Source organism: Syngnathus floridae, chromosome 15 (genome assembly GCF_059516105.1).
Source record: "Syngnathus floridae isolate MCC-2025c chromosome 15, RoL_Sflo_1.0, whole genome shotgun sequence".
Taxonomy (NCBI): Eukaryota; Metazoa; Chordata; class Actinopteri; order Syngnathiformes; family Syngnathidae; genus Syngnathus; species Syngnathus floridae.
Window position 1 is genome coordinate 10,537,533 of NC_142427.1, and position 27,283 is coordinate 10,564,815.

The following is a 27,283-nucleotide window of genomic DNA, read 5'->3' on the forward strand; positions in this document are numbered from 1 at the left end:
ATGACTGAGCCAAGAGTTTCCATTTTAGGATTTTATTCATTGTCCAAATTCTTATCAGTAGATTTTAAAGGAAATAAAATGTCCTCGCTTCTTTTGTTTTAAATCCTTTGTACACATCCTCTTAAACAAAATAGAACAACTATGTACAATCCACTGGTAAAAAATACAATACATATACAAAGCGTACAATGCCGAAATGGAGTCGTCTTTGTAAAAGACATAAAAAACAGCAACGAGACGAGTGACACTTGTACACACGCGCGCACACACACACGGGACGTTATTTGTGCAGCCAACACTTTTTTTTTTTTTACAGCTTATTGTGCATCCTTGTCATTGTTTCTTATTCACATCGCTTATTGCATTGTAGTGGGGGGGAGATAAAATGGAGGTTTAAAAATCATGAACTGACTTTGTACAAAACAAATTCACACCTGAGGAGGGTTAATACTGACACTTGGTTTAGAACGTAAGGAGTGGAGCCGTGCAAACAAAGATGAGAGAAGGTGCCCAGGATTGTGGGAACACCCACAGAGGTCAAAGAACATGCACAGGGGGCTGGAGTGCTAAAATGAGGATCCTGGTAGACCCAGGAAACTCAATGAAGCCTGAGATCCAGGAAACCAGGCAAAGGCTAAAGACGATCACTATATGTTGTGAGATAAATAAAGCAATAAAAAAATAATCCCTGACATACACACAAGCTCGAGCACACATGGCAGTGTCCACACATCTACGAGAAGCCAGCAGAGAAAATAAAAATTTGGGGGTTTTGTAACAAAATATTCAAAAATATTCCACAATCCGTCATCTATACACCATCATTAATTTACGGCAAAATCAATGACAAAAAAAAACAAATAAAAAATATACATTTTCATTCATGTATTTATACATATGCAAATGTTAGCATTCCAAGTCTTCTGAACGATGCTAATGGAAGACCAATCCTTTTCTGTACGTTGAATACAGGGAGTCTTCTTATTTGGATGCCATTTAGGGGGGGCTAGCAATTTCATACAATCAACACTGTAAACAAAAAAAAAAAAAACGCCTTTACCCCTGTTTGCGCCTTTAAAATAAACATAAAATCATTGGTTTTTTTTTGTTTGTTTTCACCTAAAAGGTCCGGGAGGTAGCACGCCATTTGGGTAGCTAGCGTCAGGAAGCGGCCATTTTGTGTGCTCCACATGAATGCCTTCGGTTGGTTGGCCATCTCGTCCCGAGGAAAACGTGGTGCAAAATTGAAGTGATCCAAAAAAAAAAAAAAAAAGTTAAAAGCATCTTTCTTTTTCTTGGTCTGGAAAAACAGCTTCTTGTTTTCAAGTGAAACAGGCACAAGTTTCAGGGACTGAGACAAACAGGTGGCAGAAGTCACCCACATGATCCTGGCATCCGTCAGTCAGCTATCTTGTCCCAAGGAAAATGTGGCGCTAGTTCCGAGGTGCAAAATTAAAATGATTAAAATAAAGTCAGAAGTCTTTAAAAAAAAAAAAAATCTCTTTTCAAGTGAAGCAGGCACGAGTTCCAGGTGATGGTCAAAAAGAAACCAGACAGCCACACGTCTACACGGCGGAAACTTGTTCATCTGCAAGAGGGCAAAGATAACAAAGAGGAAGTCACATTTGATGTACTTTTTTTCCTTTGACATTAGAAAAAAAAATCAGATTTAAAAGTATCAATCACGTACCGTCCTCGCTGTCATTCATGTCGTGCGTTCCCATGCGGCTGCCGGCAAGTCTGCGGGCCTCCGCCAGGCTCCCGACGGCTCCCGGACTCTGCAGGAGCTTGCTCCTTTGCATGGCCACGCTGTAGTCGGGCGGTTTGAGGTGGGGAGGCCTCGCGGCCGGCGGCCCCGCTGCCACCGTGGCGGCGCCGCCACTACTGCTTACATCTTTGACCTCACCCAGAGCCAGACCCTGGTAGCCTGGAGGGGTGGGAGGGGGAGCTCGGTAACGCTCATCCTTGGTGGGGGAGGTGATGCAGTATACTGAATGGAGGTGATGGAAGAACAAACCAAAAAAAACAACAGGGGAGGGAGTGAAGGGGGGGCAACAGAAGGAAAACCATGGAGAAATTAAATGGTGGTAACGGCTGAGAAAACACCATGAAGCAAAACATGACGAGAAGCAGTGAGATGAAGAATGGCAGCTCACATGTAAGCATGACTACCCTGTTCAAATTAAGCACTGATGTTTCGTTAGCATCTATAGCTCCAACTAACGGTAAAGTTCCATTAGCATTCTTAGCATTAGCATCCTCACCTATGAGACCCTTGTCCGTGCTGGACGTCACCGTTTTGTAGGCGGCGTCTGTGCTCTGCACTGCCCCGTCGTTGGTCGGCGAGGCCGACGAGCCGGAGCCAGGCGGCGCCTGCTGCTGCTCGCCGGTGTTCCTCCGCTTTACGGTGCCGTACTTCCCCTCGTAGGTATCCGACAAAGACCCGGACGACGCCCAACTCTGCCGCGACTGCTTGGCCAGCTCAGAGTCGCGGGCGGCGTCTGCCTCGGCGACGGCGGTGCCGGCCAAACGGTTAGCGAGCGCTAACGGGTGGCCGTGGACGCCGTGGTCCCACGGGCGGCAGGAGGAAGTGGGCAAGCTCTGGAAGGAGTCGTGGGAGTTGGACGAGCATGACGTCCAGCTGCCACGCCCGCTGTCGGCCACCGAGTCCAGGGAGGTCAAGTCGGGCGTCAGCTCCTCCGTGGAGAAAGACGACGTGAAGGTGGCGCCTCGTGCGGCATAGGCCCGAGAGGACATGGCCGCCGTGGCAGAAGGAGAGCTGCGTCACAGGGAGGAGATAGATGGGAATTGCTCCGGTGCTTGTTACAGGGAAAATATCGACCAGCCTAAGTGGACTAACCTGGTGCTGGGCTGGCTGTAGTCCACGTTTAAGTGCGTGGCCGCCGCGCTCTCGGGCGTCGGCACGCCGGCCGGCACGGCGGGGGCGGCGGATGCGACTGACGTCCTGGCGCCGATACTGTTGCAGCGCTCCTCCAGACCCGGGGCTGGCACCGAGTCCACGGAGCAGATGCTGGAGCGAGACGAAATCTCGCTATGACTGGAGTCGGAGAGATTATCCGTTTTACCGGGAGGAAGCAGCGCGTATCCTGCACAGAGGAAACCAAGTTGAGTTTACACGCCAGCCGACGGACTCAATTTACGTGTTGGGGTCGGCGAGCCTGGCCTACCTATGCCGTAGCTGCGCAGGCTGATAGTGCTCGCTTTGGTGCTGGCCTCGCTGGTCAACGACGACGACGAGCCAGACAGGTTCATCTGGCCCGAGCAAGTCTGGGTTTTGGCTGAGAGGCCTTTGCGCGGCGAGCCTTGCGGCGACACGGTCGGGCTGGAGTGCAGGGACGAGATGGTTGACACCGTGTCGTCCGAGGTCCTCTTGGAGGTCCACTCGTCTGCCGAGCTGGCGGGGGGCTTCTTCACCACCTGAGGGGAGTTGAAGTCTGGAAGAAAGGAGACCGCCAGGCTCTAAATATTTGCAACCGTACTGTGGACGCTTAAGCCATCCAGGTACTTACTAGGCGGGCCTACGTCCTTGGCGCTGCTCTTCTTGCGTAGCGGGTTGAGCGGCACCTGCACCTGAAGCACCTGCGACACCCGGTTCTGGCTTTTGCCCGAAGGCAGCGCCGACCGCAGCGACACGGGCGACATGTCCGACTTGGTGGACCGCCGGTCACTCAGGTTCTTTGAAACTAGAACGTGCAAAAAAAAAAGATGTGTGTTGTACATGAAATGAAACCTTATGGGAACTATTTTGTGTGCGCACTCACTGGTGGTGTAGGCGGGCTCGCACTGCAACGACATGATCTGATGCTTGTCTTCGTCCGTTTCCACGGCCAGGTTGGACAGGTACTGCTTGACCTTGCGTGCCATCTGCGCGTCCTCGTACAGCTTCTTGGCGTTGAGCAGCGAGCTGCGGCGCACGCGCTTCTTGTGCCCGACGCCCTGCACGTCCAGCATGTTGGAGTTGGTGCTGCCCTGACTCAAGGACCTGCAGATGAGTTGACAAGCTGATGTTAATTTCATACATAACACCAAAACCCATTCAGATGAAATAAACATTATTAAATAGTTAAAAAAAAAAATACAATCCAACTTACAATAATTTTTAGATGAATAACCAGACTATACAAATAAATGTTGCATGTAGCCCAGAGCTGCATAAGCTCAACAAAACGATCATTATCAAGATTAATATTGCAGTCCATGCAGCTAGCCGCGCTAGCCATGCTGTATATGGCAGGAGGGTTAGGGTGACCACTGGATATGGGGAATATTATGGGATACAGAGTCCTTCCAACAGCTGTTAATGACGGACACGCAAGCACAGGCAAATGTACACGCAAGTCAGTTTTTGCATGCTTTTTTTGAGGGGGGGGTATGGGATGCGACAAAATGGCTCCGGGAGTGGGGGGCAAAACTTACCCTAAACTCTTCCACCTCTTCTTCCTGCAAGCGAGAGGTGTGGAGATTGAAGTGTGATGAGAATAGTTGCTATCGGGTTTTTTTTTTTTTTTTTGGGGGGGGGGATTTGGGTAATGAAATGGAGGTGATGAAAACAAATGAAAAAATGTGGAGGGATGTAACCGCAGAAGAGGGGTGGGCAAACGTCTGATTTTTAAAAATGGACAGATGGGGCAGCTATAAAGTAGGTCAAATATTTGAATGAATAACAATTCAATCTGTGGTAATGTAAATAAGTTGCCCACACCTGCCACATGCTGCATGGACAAAAGTATCGGGACACCTTCCGAGAACGCGACAAGTGAAGACAAAGTGCAAGCCAAGCATCCCAATACTTGTGCCCACTCGATATTCCACTCTTGTAGTACACCGAGAGGGTCTGCGGGGGGCAGTGGCGCTCCTCCACTGCAGACCCCCTGCATGCTGACATTGTGTGACAGCGAGCGAGCGGTTGAATGGCGGGATGATGATGATGATGGAAGGACTACAAAGATGGCTGACCGTTGTCTGAACATCAGAGCGGGGTCCATGTTGGCCGACGTCATCCGGACCACGTGTCGGATCTCCTTGGCGATCATCCGCAGCTTCTCGAAGTTCACCAGGCCGTCCACCGTTGAGTCGTTGCCTGGTGAGGTGTTTCATGTATTTGTTGTTTATCACAGTATTGAAATATCGCTTCCTAATACAACTTCCTTCCAAAGCTGAAGTGAACCAGAGTTGGTTTTGGATTGACTCAGAGTCAAATGAAACGCGATCAATAGAGGAAGCCTTTCGCAGAAGTAAAGCTGCTTGAGTGAGCACCAAATGACAAGTAAGAGGAAGTACGCCAGCCACAATGATACTTCAAACCGGGCAGCTACTTCTTGTTGGAGCAAGCAAGCACGCGCACCTTCATGCAGGAACGTGAGGTCCTTCTTGACCACAGGGAAGAGCGGGATGACGGGCGGCTGCATGCTCTGGCTGCTCAGGATGTTGCGGTACTTGGCCATGTTGCGGGACGGGTCAAAGATGTCCTGAAGGTCCACAAAGAGTTTGTCGTACTTGCTGGGCAGCTTTTCCCATGAGTTGCGCAGGCGGGCCACCGGGGCCAAGTTCAGACCACTAAAAGGGAAAGAAATTGACAATTGACGACCATTCAGGGTTGGGACAAATATCCATGAACCCATCCATACCTGATGATTGCAAACATGGAGTTGAAGTTCTTGCACTCTTGGCAGTGCAGGGCGATCTTGATAAAGTGCTTGATGGTTTTACTCCTCTTGAGCACGTTGGGCTCCTTGAGGATCTCGGTGGCCACCCAGAAGGTCTCCTGGTTGATGATGTCCTCGAAGCACTTCAGGTGGCCGGCGCCGCCCGCCGCCGAGTCCAGCTTGAACAGGTCGTCCACGTACTCGGTGGACTCGATGTTCCTGAAGAGCTCAAAGTCCCGCATGGAGAGCTGGGCGGCCACCTCCATGGTGCTGAGCTGCAGCAGCGAAATGTGACTCTCGCGCAGCAAGTCCTGGGCGTCCTCGTCGGAACACAGTGTCTCCGTCTCCATGTTGTTCTTCAGGTAGTACCTGCATACGGTGATAAGCGTTGCTATTTATGCAACAACATTTTTAGAGTCTTCGAAAACCCGGCGTGCCTTCTTACCTGCCGTTAAGCTGAATGCGGTCGGCCAGCTTGGAGAGCTGGTCAGGCAGGCGTCGCTGCTTGATGACACCCTCGGGGCTGACGGAGACCTCGCACAGCGAGTAGTTCTCGGCGGCCGGCGTCAGTCCAAACTCGTTGACGGCGTGCGCCACCACATCCTTGGCGGTGGTGTCCTTGCTGATGATGATGTAACAGCTCTGCTGGTCGGCCTTAAAAACACGGATCACCTGGTCCGGGATGTCTGGAGAGGGTGTGAGAAGGACAATCATGTATCGCGTTGTTGTTATTTATCTTTATTTAGTTTTTTAGGGTTTGAGCATGCGGTGTTCTTTGACACTTTGCTATTTTTGTTTCAAGCGGCCATTTTGTGCAAAGCTTGAAGTCGCCGCCGTTTCAGCCTGGCCATTTCCAGAGGCATTTCATAGCTTAACTTGTTTTAGTTTTGGCAAACAACAGTGACTTTGCCACAAAACTCTTTGCCAAAGTTCAGATGCTGAAAACAGTTTCTTGAACTTACATGAAATTTGGTAAGCCTGTCTGTCATGAGTGGAGCATTTAAAAAATTCAAAACCACACAGCAAGTCTGTCATTTTGGGATAATGGCGCCATCGCAGACTCATTTAGCCATTCCTACGGGCAACTTTGTCCCATGGCTGGAAAATTCAGGTCACAGGTTGAGCAACCATCTTGCACACATCAAATAAAACAAACCTCAAGGGTTGTTTACCAGACGGAAGCGCATGCAGAACACAAACAAAGTCAAGCATCCATACTCACAGTACAGTCCCAGCGCTGGGCCGAGAGAAGGATGACAAGGAGAAGAAAACACGAGAGGAAAGAATGAAGGCCGTGAAAAGAACATAAGGCGGTGGAAAAACTTGGTGTTCTGGAATCCATTTGTGTGGACGGCGGGCAGGGCGGTGGTCTCCTACCTGCCGGGTTGGAGAAGTCCAGGACGCTGGTGGCGGGCTGGAGGAGGTCCGGGCTGCTGGACGAGAGGCTGCCAGGAATGGGCAGGATGGCCACGCTGTGCCGACATTGCTTGGTACCCACGATGCTGTCGTCCTGCGACTGACCCACGCCGCCATCGCTGAGGGGGATCGACAAAGGTCAAAGGGCGCTATTAGTCAAAAATGTCACGCGTATACAGAATGCCTCAGGTGTTTCTTTGCAGAAGCTTTCCATTGTAATGAATGGAGATGTTCCATCACATGCAAATGTTCCATTCAAAGACATCAGTGACAGTGGGAATTTCATGTACTCTGTATGCAAACTGGGAAAATCTGAATTCAAAATGTTTGATACTTAAAATGGCAGCTGGAAATTGATAAGTGTGATAAAAAAACAAAAAAAAAACAGCATAGTGTTGCCGAGTTGACCCCTGTGAATTCTGCCTAGCAACAAGTAGACGGGAACACGAATGGCTGTGTGCGTGCACTGAACAAGAGGTCTTACCCAAATAGGCCCCTGAAGCAGCAAAGCAAGGGGGAAAAAGAAACACAAAATTTAAATAAAATGGAAATTGAACAGAAAAGAGACGAGCAGTCCTACTAAAGAAAAAGCACAGCGAGAGCGACAATGTGCGTGCGTGTCTACTTGTGTACATATACGTGCTAAAAAGTGATGTCGCTCTTCCACAAGTGGTTTATTGAGGAAGTGTGACTTGCACGGCGACCGTTTGACCCCGTTCAAAATAGAAAAGTCACGCTGAGTCAGCGCATTGTTCCTTGTTCCATTAAGTGGACCTCTTTTCTCGTTAGTGGCCACGTTAGCATAGCGTGTTCTACCTGAAGGGCTTGGGCGGAAGGATGCTGAAGCGCGTCTTCTCCAACATCTTGCGGATCTTGTTGCGGCCGCCCGACACCGTGTTGGCCTTCATCTTGCGCGTGGCCTTGTGGTCGGTGGCGAACTCCATGTCGCCGGGCAGGTCCGGGATGGAGAAGCGGTTGCCCTTCTTCTCTTGGATCTTGGGAATGTGCGGCCCGCCGTTCTTCTTTTCGTGCACGATCCGGCTCAGGAGCTCTTTGAAGACTGCCACGACAATTAAAGGGTGACACGATGTCAAAGGTGACATTTTGAGGAGTGACGTGAAAAGAAATGTATTGACGGCGAGATGGTTCACCCACCAAATATGTTGGTCTTGACTGTGAGGGACAGGTGCGTGTTGTTCCTCAGGATATCCACGGCTTTGGAGAAAGAGATGTTCTCAAAGTTCTGACCGTTGATCTCCATGATCTGAAATGGCACATTTGGGTTTGCTTTACTCAAGTCTGCCTAGCAACAACCGTGCTAATTTTGCCACCTCACCTGGTCCCCACGTTTAAGTCCCGCCTCGGCCGCCTTGCTGCTGTCCTCCACCGCCTCAACGAAGATGCCGAAGCCACGCTCGCTGCCGCCCTGGACGCTGAAGTAGAGCGGCGACTCGCGTGACGCCTTTTGCAGCGTGATCTGCCGCCACTTGGCCTTGGCGGTGCAGGCAATGTTGAGCAGCCGTAGGTGGCCTTTCATTTTCTGAAGGGGGAAAAAAAACAAAAACAATGAAGACTTGTGTGAAGACTTTGAGAAGCCACGGCGAGGCGGAAAGACTTACAGCGGCTTCCAGCCGCTTCTCAAAGTCCTCCAGGAAGCGCGTCATGGCCATGTTGCCCTCAAAGTCGTTGAAGTGGTTGTTGACCCACAATAGCACGATACGTGTCACCTGTGACATCAAAGACAAGGCAGGGGTCAAAGTTGATTATTTGCGGCGGCAATGCTCATCGTCAGCCAAAGCTCAAGGACCGCCGAGCCTGACGAGCACACGTATCGATCGAAAACACGTACATTTCAAACAAAGCGCACGGAGAGCATAAAAAAGACGGCGGCATAAAAAACGAGCACGGAAACAACATTGAGCTGATTGATGAATGTGTCAAGTCGCATGTATTATTCATACGGTGCACCTAAAAAAAAAAAAACAATCACTTTTTCAGCATTTTGTTTTGTTACAGGGTACGTACATTTTTTTTTTTTTACACTCCAGTCATTTATTTTGGAATTCATTTAAAAAACAAAGCAGACAAATATTGTTTTCCGATGCACCGCGTCGGCTCAAACGCATTCCTTCGCATCGATCGACGACTTGACATTTCCACGGGTGCAACAAAGAAAGCACACCCACCGTGTCTCGGAGCGTGTCCATCTGGAACCAGTCCAGCAGCTTCATGCCCACCTCCATGGGGCTGGACACGAAAGTGCGGTAGGTAAGCAGGAAGTCCTCAATGTAGGTGGGGTCCACCACTGAAGGCTCCTCCACCAGGTGCATGATCAGACGCTCGGGGGTCCCCTGGAGGTGACGGGGAGCGCAGCAATTATGTACTCATTTATTGTTTTTGGAGTTTTTTTTTCAGTGTGGCCTTTGAGAGAGGAAACAAGTTACACATTGAACTAAAAAGAATCTTCTGGAAGGAAACGATTCTTTTGTGGCGAGGAAGCGAAAGTAGCAAAGCACATCCTCTCTTCTCTTTGCCCGACACAAAAAGAACAAAAGAAAGGAGGAGCAAGGGGAAGAAGAGAAAAAAAATCCTAAACACTGGCGAATCGACAGTCAACGCTGGATGTGTTTTTGGATCGTTGAGACTCATTACGCAATCAATACCCGACTATCTCTGGAGAGTCTGAGAAGAAAAAAAATAAAACCCAGCAAAAGATCAAAAGCTGCCTTGGCGGACAAGAGGAGTGCTAAACGCGCTAACGCTTCCTCTGAATTAGCAACAAAAAACGCTGAGGCAGCTTATTGATGTTTCAGCAAGTAGCTACCGATCGATCGCCGATAACCCGAGAGAGACCAATTAGCAACTTCGGGCTAGTATCCTTGGACTCTTCTGGTGTCCAAGGTTACAATCATTGGCCAAACTTGATCTTTCAAGTCAACTTCCAAATGTTCTGCTAGCGTGAATGCTACAAGTTCCAAATCAAACATCACACTTGTGATTGTTCCAACCTTGATGACGATGTGTCCCTTGCGGGTGCCGCTCCGGTCCAGCTCGCGGTGCTCCTTCACCATGACAATCTCGCCCTCTTCCTCCACCTTGTGCGTGTTCTTCTCCACGTGGTTGAGGATGCGCCAGTAGTCCTCCTGAGCGATGCACACCAACTGCGAGCGGGTGGTGCAAAATGTTTAGCGCGAGAAGTGTGAAGCATAATGACCCATGCGGTCGAGGAGTCACAGCAGTCTGATGACATGAGAAAAAGGCGAGCTTCCTGAAATGCAACCTCGCCGACTTCCTGGAGGTCTGACGACAGGAAGTGATGCGAGACAACGGGCGTCCAGTGGGTTGCACATTAAAGGCGCATTTATCTTTAAGCGTGTTTGAATTTAAAAAAAACTGATATTCCAAATTTGCTCTCACCTGGCAGTCGTCGCCTTTGGTGCGCACCTCGCCGTTCATGTACTGCTTTTCCAGCGAGGGCGAGATGCCGAAGCTGTTGCCCATGCACAGCGTCTCGGCCCGGCCCTCGGGACGACTGATCTCCACCGCCCCATTCAGGATGACGTACCACTGGTCCAGCTTTTTTGAGGTGGAACGCAAACGACATCAACGCCATCCACATACGGCTGATTCGGTTTCGTCTGCGGTTCTGACCTCCTGCTTGGCGTGTAGAATGACGGTGCCCGCCTGCTCGACCACCTCGAACACCATCACGCCGCACAGCTCCCGACGCACCGACATGGTCATGTTGGCGAAGGCTGGCAGCTGGTGCATAAACTCAAGCAGTTGTTCTAGGGACAGAACATAAAATTCATTAGAATTGCAAAAAAAAAAAATAATAAAGTGAAACTAGACCAGATATGAATTTTCGCCGCATCCACTGACCGATGTCATCGTCGTTGCGGTCGGCCGGGTCCTTCTCCAGACACTCGCGCACCAGGTCTCGGCCCAGCAGCGCGTCCGAGGCTCTGTCCAGGTCCTCGTCCTCCTCTTCCTCTTCCTCGCTGTCCACAGGAGCCTCGGGAAGGCCGGACAGGTCCACGTCGCCCAGTTCGCTCTCGGTGGCCTGTAAGGACAATTTCCATCTGGAATGATTGCCACTGAATAGACTTTTGCTTCTATTTTGTATCGAGAATTTTGTGGTTGATTTCTGCCTAGCAACAAGACGCCCCCAAAACTTTACATTTGGGAATAAAGAGACGCTAGAGGAATTTCAATGAGGCCACTCTACATGTCACGTTGTGAAGCTTCCAGAGGCGTGGATTTGTCTTAGCAAAAGGTCATGGTTATTTCCTGCGTTAGACCTTTGCGCCACCGCGGGAAGTGGCGAGTGACAAGCCGCCAATGCCGCAGCATTGGCGCTAATTAGCCTGATGGGATGGGCGAGGGAAGCGAGGCCCGCAGTCGATCAATAAAAATAATCAAAAGATGCTACATTAGAGTCGTAAAGAACATGAACTGCACATCCTCGGACTTTCCCACCTGGTAGATGTCAGAGAGGCTGCTGCTTCCCGAGTCGCTGGCGATGCTGCAGCCCGAATGGCTGGCGGGCACGTGCATCACCTGCTGGTGGGGGTGCTCCGTCAAGTGCATCTTATTGAGGTCGGCTGGAAGCTGCGACAGACACAATGAGATGATGAGCAGGTGTTGTAGGTTAGCTTTTTGTTTTTTTCCTCTTCTCAACACCCTGTAAACAACGAACGAGGCCTTGTAGGCTACATTCTGGTCTCAGCCGAGATCTGAACCAGTTCTGGACAGCTTTAGCTAAGTAAAAGAGAAACAAACAGTCCTGATTTGGGTTCGGGATGTTTTTCAAAACATGTCCCGGGGGTGCCTTCTAACTAACTCCATTTCACACCCCTTACTTGATCCCGCCTTAATCCGCAAACACACTTTCCCCCATCTATCCATCCCCCTGGGAGCGAGCTGGCGGGGGGCAGGGGTCTCTCCCATTCTACTCATGCATTAAGGATGAGAGTCAGGAGATGAAATATAAATGTGTCAGCTTCCTTCAGCTGTACAATTACATCAAGTCAACACGGAGGACGGACAGACGGACGGCGTCGTGGAAAGCGTCACCGTCAAAGCCGGACAATTTTGTTGACGTCCACGGTCATAAAAGACCTTGACGGGATACGTTCCAGCTGCTGTTCCCATCCAGTTTACATTTCACGACTTTTCATTCACTCTCATGACATTTGGTTCAGTCCAGAGTTGTAAGCAGTTTAAGGGATTTGTTACAGGTCTTGTTTCGGTATTCCCTAGACTTGCTGCATGAGGTGCCAACGCAGCTGAGTCAATAACGGCGGAGTGACAGACAGACGCTCGGGTCACTGGCGGGCCACTTGCCGTGATCTCGCTTGGCCCGTAGGTGTCAGCAAAAGGCCAAACCATATCTTTAGAGGAGCTGCAAATCAATGAATCCAAATTGCGTCTGACTATTTCTCGGGCGTCTTACATCGCTCCGTCGCCTCGTCCGTCTCCGGTGGTCAGTCATTTGACTTCCTCGCCAGTCGGGCATTTCCTCCTCTTCCTGGCATTTTCATTCCTCCCCTCCCGAGAACTTGAATTATGGATGAAGTCTGCGGCCGCCGTGCAATTTTGCATCAGACGGCGCGGGGGGGGGGTGGGGGGGGGGGGGGGGGGGCAGAAAGACTGCAAACGGCGCCCGAGCGCGTGTGCGCGAGGCTTGATGATGTTCGGCGCGGGGTTGAGGGATGATCGGGAATGGCGCGGCGTGGATTAATCCGTGAAAGAGGACGCGGATTGAAGAGGAGCGGCATGAAAGGAAGATAAAAACATCCCAAAGAATCCAATTTCCGAGCGCGGTCCAGAGATACTTCAAGGCGGCGTGGGAGGAGATGAAGTTTTGCACGGCGAGGCGTGCAAAGTATCAGTTGACAAGATTTCTGCAATTTTCTATCAATGTTTTGATAAGCAGACAAATTAAGGAGGACGAAGGGTTCGAGTTCAAGCTCAAATTGATCCATCCAAACATCATTGACCCGTGCCATTTCGAAAACCATCCAGTCAAGACTCTCTCTTGTTGAATCAATAGCAAGGAGATAATGGAAGCATGTGAAAATGTTCGGGGGTAGGAGGCGCTGAGTGTCAAGGTCAGAGTGGGGACCATTTTGAGTGGGTTAAGGTCATGTCCAAAAGTCATAGGGGGGGGCGCTACAATCGAGAACCTTTTTTACACGGTTAGTCGACTTGCATGACTTGTTATGGCCTCGTCGGAGGTCTGTTTGCAATGTAATACTGACAGAATGAAAGCTTAATCAGTTCGGCGAGCTTCATAGTCCTAATTGATGACTAGTCCAAGGCGATGTGGACACTGGCTGGCGTAACGTGACCCGTATTGATCGCTTTCGCGGCAACTTCCTGCGCATTTGAGCTGCCAGACGTCCCCCGCGGCAATTCTTAAAAGCCTTCACTCGCCCGCCCACCCGCTCGCTCGCTCGCTCGGGGCAGGGCGGTGGTGGCATCCCTCTCGTAATGGTCTGAACCGACCCCCCCCTCCCCCAAGCTTATATTTCACGTTAGCTGGCGTCACGTCAGTCTATCAATCAGGATGTCGGCTGGCCCGAGGCCGACTCGAGGCCATGACATCATCTGGCAAAGATCGCCCTCTAGTGACATGCCCCTCACCCCCCCCAAACAAAATATATGGCTCCATTTTCAGGCCGCTCTGAGGATGATAGGTTCACTTAGCATGAAAACAAACGACCGAGCACAACATATGGCTCTATTTACAAGAGCCGTGATGTCATCAACCTATTCGGCCATGCCTTTAAAGGTGGAATAGAAAACGATTCCTCCTTTGATCAGTAGGGAGATGTTGTGTCACAGCAGTCCGTCCGTCCATCACGCCAACGCGCCCGCCCTGGCACCGAATCCATCAACCTGTCCAAGTCTGGCTCATTAGCAGCCGGCAAAGCCTCTTTGCTATTCGTCACAGCTTGGACTCAGCCACCCGACGCCAAGTTGAACTGAGCGACAGGAAATTTGGTACGCAGGTCTAGCACGCACAAAAAAGCCTCAGAACCATGCCTGGGAAACACAGGAAGTCCATCATTTCAGGGTCACTGGGACCATTACCAAGCAAACAAACATCTCTGCAGAACATTTTGGAGGCGGAGCTTGATGATAACACATCAACTGAATGAGGAAATGCCTCTAAAGGTCAGAGCATGACCAAACATGGAGGCCGTGATGCAAATGCTCAGGTTGCAAGGATTCGTTATCATCGAGGATGGTATGTGTGATATACAAAGCGCAGATAAATAGGTGATAATTGGTGCAGAGGAAGAGTGACACGCGAGTGAAGGCCGGAAAGACAGGTAGTGCCTGAGAAGTGAAGATAACACCTGAAGAGGTGATATGCTCATTTATGGATCTCAGCGAAGCACATTTGCCTACCTAAAACGTCTTAACAGTCTTCAACATGGACACCAAGATGCCAGAAGATGGCGTGAAAGCACTACTTTTCTCTAAATGAAACTCCTCAACTCACAGTCTTCAACTTGGACACCAAGATGCCACAAGATGGCGTGAAAGCACTACTTTTCTCTAAATGAAGCGCCTCAACTCACTTCACCGCGGCTTCTTGGCATTGTGATTATATAAAAGTAAACAAAAAATGAATATGAAAATGAGTACAAAAAGAGCAAATCAATATATAGGTGAATTTGCAAATAAAGATTTGTGAATATGAGGGGTGGGGCGCTATATTTTAACAACACAGAAAAAGGGAAGACACACACACACACACACAGACAGTCAACGGGCATTACGACATGGCTTACTTTGGAGGACCACGGCTGCAAGCAGTTGGCATAGCAACGGACCAGGAAAGCCATCTCTTTGACCAAGAGTCGGGAGGAGGAGGGAAGTTCCCCCCTCGTCCGTCCAAAGACGATGGAAAAAAAAAAAGCAGAAAAGAAGAAACCCCCTTTCTGCTCCCCCCCCCCAAAAAAAACACCAAATGGGATTGTAAGCCGGGAGAAATCCTCAGAAGATGATTTAGAAATTCAGATGGAAAAAAGCACGCAAGTAATCCCAGTTTAGAAGAGAGTTTCTACCCAATGTGGCATCCAAGTTTTGCAAATTTAGCCAGAAGGGACTCCCCCCTCGAGTCATTCGGATCCGAGTGCCCGTTCCTCGCCTTCAAACTCACGTTGCAACTCTGCGAGCCTCCCGGCGAGTCTCCATGGCCCAATGCTGGGCTACGCTAAGTCCCCAGCTCCTTTCATGCTGGCATTCCTTGACTTTTTTTTTTTAGGAAGGGCGAGGGGGGGCTTTGAGATGCAAGCCGAGCCAGGTTAGGATGCTGTGCTGCCGTGTGCCGGGCTCGGTAATGACCTAGCGGTGGAGGAAGGGAAGGAGGGAGGGAGGTAGGGAAGGAGGAGAGGGAATCCAGCTGAAAAAGAATGACATCACCTGGATAGCAAGCGAGCGAGGGATGGAGAGAGAGAGAGAGAGAGAGAGGGCGGTAGGGGGAGCTGCATTAGACGGATTGGCTGGCCAGCAAAAGAAAAGGGAGCATCTTTATTGATCGGGAACATAAAGCTATCGAGTCCATTGAGGCAACCCCCCAAGCCCACAAAAGCCACTCCCACTTTTATGCATAAATTACAAGGAAGGGGGGGGGGAGTATCCATTCTGCCAACATCCCCCTTTGCTGCCTTCTTGCTCCGATAGAGGCAGGCACAAAAAAGGATGCAGTTGGAATTGCCCCCCCCCACCCATATAAGCCACTTGCAAAACATGGTCTGCTTTTTAGCATTTCGATGCAAGCGGCTAACGTTAGCGTAGCCGAGTGCGGCTATTCTATGAGAGGAAATGTGCAACGGGTTTCGTGGTCACATTGTGTTAGGCATATGCAGAAAGGTTTGGAATATTACCATGATACATACACCCCTCTTTTCTTTTTTTTTTTTTTTTTATTCATCCAGCATCTGTGCATCTCAATTTGTGCTCCCTGCGCCCCTCCCCAGCGCCAGCTAGGGTATGACATCATCTTTTGAGCAGGCAGCCAATGGGATGCAAGCACATGGAGGCCTGCCTTCGGAGGAGCCGGTGTACACAAGAGAGGCCGAGCAGAGGTGGGATGGAAATAGATGAAGGGGGGGATGAATAGAGATACAGAGAGGAAAAAAAATAGACAAGATATAAAAAGGCAGGGATTCTTATTCAAATGTGCCACTCAAAATAGGCAAACATTTACATGAGCTAATCGGATTATAACACACTGACTGGATTAAGTGATGGAAGCGAGGGGGGATGGAGTGTCTTAACCAAAATTAATTGAACTAACCTAAGAGTTTGCAAAAGGCTTCGTTGTCATAACATGCAGAAAGAGTTGCAGGAAGTGCTTCCTGTGCGACGTGCATCCTGTTGCGAGGTGAGCCGAGCCGAGCCGAGCCGAGCGCCCTCAAAACATGTCACGTTTTCTTCCTCTGCCCTATTTTTTTTTATTTAATTCTCTTATTTTTAATGGCCGGCATCGAAAGAGTTACAGAAGAGATAGCATGCACCATTTTAAGTTTTTCACTTTATGAGTCAGTGGGGGGGATTTTTGGCCTTTAAACCAAAAATATGTTAATTCGGCAGCAGTAAGTCACACATTTTCCCCTCAGGTGTCAATGGAGGGGATTTTATGAAAGCATTTTTTCCATCAGAAACAGGCAGAAGGAAAAAAAAAACCATTTGTAGCGTGCGTAGCAGAGAGCAGGAATTCCTGCCATTTAAAGCGGGCCCTTCCCTTCCTGCACTCTGCGACAAAAACATTTGCCTGGCTCACAACGGCCATTAAACCAGGTGAACATTTCAAACGTGAAGATGGACCATTAGCCACCAGAGGGAGGAAGAAGAAGAGGAGGAGGGAAGATGGAGAGGGAGTTCATCAAGGTTGTCATCTGATTGCTTGCTGATGTCATGGCTAAAATTAGCAAGCCGCCCGTACTGTACTACAAACGAAAGACGGGACAAAAACCGACGCGGCTGGGAAAACAGTTGCCATTTTGTCGACTTTAAAGTGGACAGTCTTGGAGTCAAGGCTGGAAACTGGCCCGTTGAGTGCTGAGCAAACAGCGCGGCTAATGGATGACTCATGTTGTTATGTCTCAAGAACAACATCCGGTGTCTTTTCTTTGGCCGCCACGGCGTGCACGACGCATTCGTGCGGACTACGGCGCATGGACAGTCATGGCCGCCATTGCAACGTCCAGCTAGCGTTTTACAAGAAGCGCCCAAACCACAAAGTCACAAATGACTTGAAAGTCTTTGCAGAATGCATCTGTTTGTTCGAAAGATACCCCCCCCACACACACACACACTCCCCCAAACCGCCACCCTTGTCTGAGCCACCCACAGTGGTTTCCAAACAAACAGGTGCGAACACACACACACACAATATTTAAGACAAAAAATAGCTCATGGCCCTACCTGGTTGTTGACATAATCCTGCAGGGGGGGAACAAAAAGAAACAAAATGTAAGTCACAATCATGTCATAATTTTTTGATGTCCTAGCAGCATTTTGATTATCTTTCATTTTAAAATATGAGTTAATCACTCATCTGGCAAATCTAAGGCAAACAAGCATGATAAGTTCAGACTCAAACCCGGAACCTCAAACTGCCAGGCAGACGAGCCAACCACTTAGACTGCCCAACGACTGTTTGCTCAAACTAATTCCGATAATCCAGCTAAATTGGTGAAATGGCTCGTATGTTGCAGTTTTGTAAACTCCCTTGTGTAGGTCACACGTGGGCGCGCGTGTGTGGTGAGCGGCGATTAGCCGAGCCACTAACTGACACGAAGCGCCGATGCTATCAGAGGGAGGGGAAGTTGTACACGCCTGGCGTGGAAAACCCAATCGTGTCATTTTTTCCGATCAATCTCGTAATAAACGTAAAGATGATTTTAGAGTTGACATGGATTGTCGGTGGTTTTGCTTGATTAAAAAAAAAAAGATCTTAAGGAGCAATAGCCTACCTTGTAGGCGGCGGCGGGTTCTTGGCCGTCCGTGATCAGCTCCCGCTCGCCCTTGGGGTTGATCCTGCGGAATCGGCGGCGGGAGCGCCGCTGCGAGCCGTCCCGCTGCAGAAGCCCCTCGTCCCCCTCGCCGCCGTTGTCCACCTGCAAGACACAGCGGGCACCCTTCTCAGATGGCAGAAGCACCGTGGCTTCAGAACGGCTACGCCGGATAACTTTGCGCTTCTCCGCGCAATTCCCAGTCGAGGGCTCAGAGTTCTGTTTGCGGACTTTGACTTTTGCCGACTTGTATTCCACATCGTGGTCCTCATCCTCAGGATTTGCCGGCGCTTGGGCGGGCTCCTGGTTGAAGATCCAGTTCTTCCAAAGTACTGAAAGCCGGTTCCAGCGCAGCCCACTCATCCGGACCGCAGACAATCCCAAAAAAGAAATAAATCCAAAACGCTCAGGGGGAAAAAAAAAAAGTGTCGCCTTTACATCCGAGGTGCGTCCGCTCGACACGCTGCCGAGCTTGCGAGTGGCTCAAACACTTGAGGCCCAGGCCCGCTTCCTCCAGGAAACCACGCAAACATCCTTCTCACGAGGCGTAGCGGCGGCGAGAAGAAGTAAAAGAAAAAAAACTCAACCGAAACAGCAGATTCCGGAGATACGCCGAGAACTTCCCAGGAGAGTTTTGGAACGTGTTGTCTTGCGTCGCTCAATGGTGTCATTGTGTCACCACGCGGAAAGAATTTCAACGACGAAGCGCGTTAACATTCACTTATTATTTATTTTTTTAGCTTCTGGGGGAATCATTTGCTAATTTTCCATTTTATTTGAAGTGACTTTTCATTTTTATAAATGTCACTCCTTTTTTACCATGACTTTTTTAATTCATTGCAATTTTATCGTGTTTCATTTAGTACATTCCGAACTATATAGTTTATGACGCTACAAAGGCATTATATGAGAGCCTATCGACGAAGATTCAACATTTAAGAAGCACTAATGGCTTTGCTCGGCTATAAAACTAACATGCGGGAAAAAAAAAGAAAGGTCCAGTGTGTCATTTTAACAAGCCTCACGGGACACGCTGGCAGATAGAGAATACAACACACACTCGCGCACAATACACACGCTCTTGTTAAATGTGACCGGACGAGAATCGTTCTCTTTGGCCGCACAGGACAGAAGAACGCGTCATGTGACCATCGGCACAGCTGCAACGTGACCACACTTCCTGTTTCTTCACTGAAATACATATGTGTGTGTGTGTGTGTTACATTTGCTAGCAAAATGATGCTAGAAAATCCAACAACTGCTACACAGCTAAATTTTGCTACAAAATTGTGCAACAGGTACACAACAAACTACAACTTTCTTCAATCCCCAAAAATCGATTTTTCTTCTCAAATATTTCCATTTTCCATCAGATTTGATCTTTTTTTTCTGACAGGGCTGGAATGTTGTTTCAGGGTTGTCCTTTTTAAACAAGGACGAGAACAAAGGTAAATCTGAGATCAGCATCTCCAGGAGGAATTTCAGTAAGGTTAGACACGTCAGGAATGCAGACCAAGACAAAGACAGAGAAAGACAGAGCGAGTCAAAGAGTTCATGCCTCTCGTCTTACCACAATCATTTCTGACGGCTCCAACGTGATGCATTCACAGCCTCGTCGGCCCCCCAGCTGCTTGCCGAAACTAAAAATGACACACACACACACACACACACACACAAACATCAGGAAATTGATTTGTTTCTGGTCGGGTCATTTTATTCGAGTGGTCCAATTTCAGCCTTTACCGAAAGGCCGAATGTGTGATGGCGTCCCTCATTGGCTAAGCTAATTCTAAACGTTTTCCCGCCGCCGCCATGAATGGCGACTCATTGCATTGTTTGAGGAAGTGTGCGGGCGGCTGCTTTTAATTACGGACGCGTGCAGAGAGGGCCGGCCGACTCCGTCACATTACGACTCGACAAGCGTGTGGTCGTCTCTTTAAATAGCCGCACAGCACATTCCGTCGCCTCTGCAGCTACCGAAAAACGAGACCTCCGTGCGAGTCAACCTCAATGTGGACGACCGCCGACCTTTTCTTTCATCCGACTATACGGCCAATATTGTCCTCCGTTGCGATTCGCCGGCGTCGACGAAAAGCGCCGAAAGTGCCAGATTTCAGCAGGTGACGATTTTCTACACCGCCAGCCATCTTTCAGCCCGATTTGAAGAAACAAGTGTGTGGCGGGTAAGAGGACGTCTGGGGAAGAGGGGAAGACGGGGGTCTGACAGGTCCACTGACAGCTGCAGTGCCACGGGGCAATAAACCGTGACAGGCGGCGAGGAAACCAATGCCCCCCCCTCTCCCCCCGACACACACGGATGGGTAGAGAGCAACCATGTCGAGGAAAAAGACAACTATTGAAGATGTCTAGTCGTCTAAATGTGAGAGACAAAAATTGTTTTAAAAGTTTTCTAAGGCCATGCTCTGGACTTTCTATCGAATAAGCCAGAAGAGGGCATTTTCTGCGGGGGGGGGGGGGGCATGTGAGGTCAATAGGGCAATCCAAAGGGAGCCACCATTTCCATGGTTACCAGGACCAAGCAAAAAATGCAACAGAAATAAAAGAGGGACAAGCACTAACTTTAGGAGTCAATTTGCAAAACGACAAGGCAACGTTCCCTTTCTGTTTTGGGACCATTCACTAACCGGCCGTGTTTGACTGGGAGAACAAGGAAGAACATTCCCACATTTGGGATTGTCATTTGAGTCGTTTGTGGACTTTCCATCCACCCCAGAAAATCAATCAAGAACAAGCAGAAAGCGGCCGGTCACGTAAAAGACAAAATTTGAAGATCACTAACCGAGAATTTTACTGGTCCACGTGTCGGGATTCCATAAACGCAAATCCAGCATGTTATCCACCGAGGCGGGAAAAAAAAGGGGATCCAAAGTTACGCCGCAAAAGTTTTGGAGGGAGAGCAGTGTGTGTGTGTGTGCTGCCTCCCACTCGATGCTGCCTTGTCTGTCGGCTGCCTTTGTGTGTACGTGTGTGTGTGTGTTGCTCATTTCCTGCCTGATGTGCTGGCAGGCTCCAGGCGGGCAAGCTGCACAGGAACACATGGCTGGCCACTGTTCCACCCAGGTCTACACATTCCACACGCGCACACACTGCACTCTGACCTGCTCTCACACACCCTGCTGTGACCACTAACCAACACACACCCTCCGGTCATTTTGCCTGTCTGACAACCTCCCCCACACTACTATGACTAACCGTGTGCGTAAACACACAGTGTTATCCAGAGCCCAGAAACATATCCGTGGCCTTTTAATTTATTCTATTTATTATGCATTTAGAATATTTTAGCGTCCGTGTGTGTGTGTTTGCATGTGTGTGTTGACGTACCAGCACCTGGCCAGAAACATGTGCTCTTTGACGAAAACCGATCCAGACAGCAGGACGTACCAGCAGCTGGCGATGCTGTCGGGACTGCCAAAGAAGAGGACGATGAACCCACATGACCCTTCACACCCAATTAGGAACCCCCGACACTCATTTGAAGAATTAAATTGAAAAAGTGTCGCGAGTGGACTCACTAGAAGAGGATGTGGTTGGCCTCGTGTCTCTCGTACCTAGCTGAGGTGCACATGGATCTGAGGGAAGGTGGGGGGAAAAAAACAAAACACAAACCGTATTCAAATAAAGAGCAGACCAGGCCGTTTTAGCATTGTGTGTTGTGTTAGCACGCGGACCTGAGCTGATGCTCCCTGAGGTGAGAGAGGACATCCATGTGGTAGAGGTGGCAGTAGATGGTGTGCAGGTCCTAAAAGACAGAAAGAAGAAGAAAATACAAATGAGCAGGATAAATGAATCCATTTCATGTTTTACCATAATATTTCCCAAATGAGGAATTTGTAGCTGCTCGTTAGGAGACGGTGTCAAGCTTCAATGTGTCCAAAATAGAAGCACTTGAAGTGGTTTCTATTTGTGGATCAAACACTTGTGAGGTCTTCACTTTGTGTCAGTGCTGCTTGAGTGTGATCAGCATAGTTGCAGTGATGCTGCCCCCTGCTGGCACACACCAAAATGACACGTACAAGCCACCCAGAAGAAGCTGAAAGCAGCTGAGGGCGGGGGGGGAGTCCAATTAAACCACGTTGACCTTTTCCCCGAAGTAGAATCCAATCTTTATTTTGGCCCACACTAAATGCTACGCTAGCAGGGGAAGTTTAATATGCGTCATTGGCGCTGGCACAAAAAGCCACTTGTCGCCATGGACGCCCACTCCACGCATTTCTCGTGTTCCACGTTGAGAGGACCTTCTATTGCAGGATTTTAAATCATAAAAGCAAAAGAAATGTTGGCACAAAGCTATTTTATCTAACAGCTTTACGAATATAGGACACTTTGAAGGTTGGACTTGCAACAAAGGATGTCTCACTTTTTTTTTTTCTTCTCTTCAATACCCTAGCGAAGACAAAAGTCCAAACACTTAAAAGGAGCTTTGAGGAAAACCAACTTAATACTTTTTCAGGAGCTTTGTTGGACACAAGAGGAATATTCCAGCATTGTGCTGACACAGAGGCTATTGTGGACATAAGACACAACGAGGCCCCTTGAAAATGGCTGAGCAAACATCTCAGCTGCATAGCTGACCCTCAACATTTACATAAACCTCCAACTCCTCCGGGCCTTGGGTCAACGTCGCACTTGTCCGAGAACAAACGGGTCTGTGGAACGTCAAAATAAAGCGCTCAGTCGCATTATGCGGGTCCTTCCCGATGATGCAACTTGCACTTGGTGCTTCGGTGAAGCTCTCTCTGATATCCTTCAAGTTGTAATCACAGGCAGCATCAATGTGAAGTTACAAGAGCACTTGTAGCACTTAGCGCTAAAGCCCCTCTCTCTGGGCCGTACAAAGGCGCTATTCTTAGCAACAAAGCTCACACACAGACCCAAACATCACTCGCCAGCCGCCCGGCGAGTAATTGAAGACACATGAGGCCGATCGGCCGGTAAATCGCTTTAAAAAAAGGGGCACAAAAGCAGACGCGTGGAAAGAAATACGGGAAATGGGTACAATTTCCATACCCTGGCTAGCTCGACATCGTCAAGACAAAGTGTGAAAAAGTCACCTGGAAAAGGTTTTGCATCCGGGGAAGGGCCGGTCGGCAGGGCGACCGGCCGGGGCCTGGAAAGCGGCCGCGTCGCCCGCCAAACCGCGCAAAATACACACGCCGCACGCACTCCAGTGGAAACTATGACCATCCGTGTAATTTTAGATGTCTTTTCTGCTGGAATGAATGAAGTGGCAGAAAGATGTTTCACGGCTGCGCGCGATCTGATGAGACCCAAGCCAGAGGATGCCAATGGAAGAGCTTTTAGGGGAAAAACAAAAAAAAATATCTGGGCTCTTCATTCTGTTAACAACCACTTAGCTCGTGCTGTGACAACATAGCAATTTCAAATTAATGTTTGCTTTCTATTTCCACCGCAGCCCGTTGAGGCAGCCAAATACTTGGGTTCTTCTACGTAGAAAGTTTGAACAAATGTTTTTTTTTTTACTGTAGTGAATCCTTTGTTCTTTTGGACAAATTTAATGTCAACCTTTCACCAGCACGTTTGTGAAACCACCACTGAGTCAGGACATTTCACTTCCTGTTTGCCATACAAATTTAAAACAAAAACAGCTTTTTATAACGCCCCTTAACGCCCGTGACAGGAAGCTTTTATTTTTGTCTTTTGCTTTCATTGTTCGGGAGGAAACGTTCCGGGAATGTAGCTGTCACATTCCTGGCCTTCCCGAGAAGACGGCGGACGCATTCCTTTCAAACCTGTCAGGTAGCACTCAGGAGGGAGAAAAAAAAAAACTCAAGAGGCTTCTTTATCAGCAGACTCGTACTGACCATGAAAAATATTCAATGAAAAGTTTTGTATTACAAGACAAGCCAGTGAGTCGTTTTACGGAGGAAATTGCGTAAAACGTGGGTCGGTGTACAACGTCATCCTCCGGTGACGCAACCTCCATGAATTGCTTTCTCGAGAAGCCTTGAGGGAGATATTTCATCTCGCCAAGCACAAGTGCACAATAGCGCCCGAGTCCCGCGTGACAACACGCCGCAATCATCTAGGACGAGTCTGACGAGCAAAGTGACACCGTGATTGCCGGGAGGCACTCGGAGAATGTTTGAGACCTTAAAGCAACAAGCAAACCAAAAAGGAGGTCACGGTGGCTCAGCTGACTTCTGCATCCGACAACAATGCGGCTCTGCTTTGGCTTTTGGCTATGATGTAGTCTGGCAGCACAGAAATATAGAGGCTTCAAAGAATAAAACATAAGGCTATGTGGAAAATTGACTTAAGCCCCGCCCCTTCACTTTGATACTATGCTAGGTGAGTCCACCTGTAGCTTCCATGTGCATTCCTCGGCAAGAGCCGTGTGCTTGTTCATGCCTGCTCTGCGGCATGGAATGTTCTGACTTGCAACACACACACACACATACAGTATGTGTTGTTTGCACACGCATGGGGCAGTTATGTATGACGCGAGCTCGCGACAGCACGGCGGCCCGAGAACGGGTGCCCACAGGAAGCGGCGGCGTGTTTACTTTCAAACAATAGCCCTCAGGCACGGCATGGAGCGCAGGCTTCCTGTCGATTCAAAACAGGTTGGCTCGTCGGAAAAGCTGCTGGAATGCTTACCGAGGGGGGGGGGGGGGATAAAAACCAAAAACATGTCAACAACACGAGCTAACCGCAGAGATATTTGTTGCTCTTCAACTTTGAACTGGCAGAAAATGTGGCTCATCCACATACTGCTTTGGTCATATTAAATAATCCGGGCTGCTCAAGAGATGATGAGAAACACTGAGTGATCACAAGTCACTTCAAAGTCTTCCTTTTAGGATCAAGAAAAATAATCATAAAATTAGAACACTTCCCAGCAAGCTTTGGGTAGTAGGTGAGGTTCACCCCGAGCTGGTTCGCCAGCCAATCACAAGGCACATATAGACAAACAACCAGGCACGGGGAGAACATGCAAACTCCACAGCTCGGAATCGAACCGACAAACTATGTGAGGTGGACGTGGAATTCAGAGTGATGTGGAGTGGACTAGAAATGTACAAATTGGTTCTATGATCCTGGCTCACAGATGGCAAGATGTTTGAGGTTTTTTTTGTTTACTTTTAATCACACGTCTTGCTTTTATTTGTTTTTCGCGGTGGACGGGACGAGAAGGCCCGAATCGTCCCTTTTGACCCTGAGCTCTCTCGCTTGTTATGGTTTGTTCACGTGCGTACAAAAGTGCTCTATGGACGGCGTGAAAGAGGCTTTCTGGTCGGCGCGCGCCCGCAAACAAACAGGGGATCAAGAGGCGTCAAAAGAGGCCCTTTATGAAAAGATGGAGGTGCTTAAAAAAGAAAAGGGGGGGCAAAAACGCTTGCTCCACTACTTCTGCGGTTGCACAGAAGTGAAAGCACCACAGATCGCACTTGTTGTCATTGAATCCACAATGCAAGTTAACTTGACAGTCTTGACTTGCCTTGCAATCAAAAGCAATCGGATTTTGCTTGGAGAGAAAAATACACAATGCAAGTTGGACAATTTTGACAGATCAAGAAAGTATTTGCACTTCACCTCAAGCTACTGTAGATATACTGACATGCCATAATGTTGTCATTGTTTTTTTTCTTCCAAAAACCATGCATTGAACTGTCTCACATTACAACTTTCAGTTTTGCCTTAAGGGGGAATGTGACGTCATAGCTAACCGCAAAGAACTGGCGGATAAAAGAGTATATTGTATGTTTACAGTCAAGTGTGGCCTTCAGGGACAGTCCGAAATCTTAGTACAACTAAGATTCCGTTGTGTCTACTTTGAATGCTTGACAACGTACAAAATGTGAGTTTGACTTAGCCTGGCTACCATCACAAACTCATTTAGTAGCATAAGCCTTTTAACTCCACTTAAATCGCGATTATATGGCACGTATTGCAATTTAATGAGATAATACGTAACTTGTGAGCTAACAGAGGGAAAGGGGGGGCGATGTGCTAATTTACAGAAGCGATGGCTTTACGTACCTCTGCCGTCCGCAAGGCGGGCGGCTTCCCCAGCGCCAGCTTGAAAGCACTTTCCATAACTCCGGTCATTTTCATAACGTCGAATTCCAACAAGGAGGGACTTTCCTTCCTCTTTTGTCCACTTTTAAACTTTGGGTGCTGTCACATCCCCCGCGGTGGAGCTCGCCCTCGCACAGGCGGTAGACTTTTTCAGCTACCGCCGCTCCAACCGGCCAGCGAAAACACGCCAGAAAAAAACTCAAAATTCGTCAGAAAAGCACGTCGTAATCCGGTGAAACGTGTCACAAAGTTGTATCCGGGTCGTCATGGGTTCCGTATGTCCATTTCGACAGCTGCCGCCGCCGCGAGTTCCATCCGAACAGTAGAGATTTTGCTTCACTCCTCCCGGGGAAAGGAACGAATGTGGCGAATTGACGACATACATCTGTTTGCCAGTTAAGTGGCGCTGCATTCAAGTACACCGGGACGGGCAGGAAACTGGGTGACGACGCTCGCCGGCTTGGTCGTAAAACTGATATGACTCATAAGACAATCAATTCTTACGGATATAAGTGAGTTAATCAAAAAATAATAACCTGTTTTTAAGTATTTAACCCACAATCTAACCGTATTCTACTTGTAAAGCAAACTGCCCAGCACTTTTACGTTGTTCGTGAAGGCATCACTGACTGCTGACACTTTCAGAAGCTGTGAAAAGTGTAGTGAAACCTGCCTACCTAAATATAAGTCAAGACGTTCTTAAATAGGAGGATTTTATGTTTGCAATTATATCAATTATTCACAGGTCAACGCATTGTATTATGTAATCGTGTCATGACAAGAAACGGAGCGTGATTTTGAGTCACTTGGACACTCCCTTTCTGCGCTCGGCTTATTGCATAACTGGGGCAAGCGCGATCGTTTTGCTCGACTCTTTCTCCCGTTGTGGGGTGGAAAGTGTGGGGCGGCATCCAATGTTGGCTTAAGCTTTACGTGGTGGAAATAATCAAACCACCACCGACTGAAATGGTCCAGTAATTATTTAATAATTAAATATAATTAGTATTTAAATTGATCACTAAAATTATTCAAAATCTTGTAAATTTGTATTGGTACTATACATTTTTCTAAGCTTTTAAAAATATAATTAGTGATGTAATA

At 48.7% G+C, this 27,283-nt stretch overlaps 1 protein-coding gene across 5 annotated transcripts; it reads right to left on the minus strand.

Moving 5' to 3' along the window:
• Nucleotides 1-16: 16 nt before the first annotated feature.
• rapgef6 (Rap guanine nucleotide exchange factor (GEF) 6) lies at nucleotides 17-26,816 on the minus strand. Of its 5 annotated transcripts, XM_088398784.1 has the most exons (31): nucleotides 26,144-26,816; nucleotides 21,811-21,881; nucleotides 21,655-21,711; nucleotides 21,464-21,547; nucleotides 19,689-19,758; nucleotides 18,080-18,223; nucleotides 17,529-17,546; nucleotides 11,562-11,693; nucleotides 10,965-11,145; nucleotides 10,734-10,870; nucleotides 10,500-10,658; nucleotides 10,091-10,243; nucleotides 9,269-9,433; nucleotides 8,702-8,809; nucleotides 8,419-8,622; nucleotides 8,238-8,346; nucleotides 7,899-8,142; nucleotides 7,044-7,201; nucleotides 6,889-6,903; nucleotides 6,112-6,352; nucleotides 5,649-6,035; nucleotides 5,366-5,577; nucleotides 4,978-5,101; nucleotides 4,438-4,461; nucleotides 3,783-4,003; nucleotides 3,531-3,704; nucleotides 3,189-3,455; nucleotides 2,861-3,107; nucleotides 2,265-2,779; nucleotides 1,691-1,990; nucleotides 17-1,588 (listed from the first exon to the last, which is right to left on the minus strand). In XM_088398784.1, exons 1-31 carry the CDS (start codon nucleotides 26,216-26,218, stop codon nucleotides 1,566-1,568), a joined length of 5,019 nt encoding a protein of 1,672 aa, XP_088254910.1. In that variant the 5' UTR covers nucleotides 26,219-26,816; the 3' UTR covers nucleotides 17-1,565. The 5 variants fall into 5 exon arrangements, with proteins under 5 accessions (XP_088254910.1, XP_088254911.1, XP_088254912.1 ...); XM_088398785.1 differs by lacking the exon at nucleotides 6,889-6,903 and having other exon boundaries at nucleotides 26,144-26,743; XM_088398786.1 differs by lacking the exon at nucleotides 4,438-4,461 and having other exon boundaries at nucleotides 26,144-26,743.
• Between the last annotated feature and the right edge of the window lie 467 nt (nucleotides 26,817-27,283).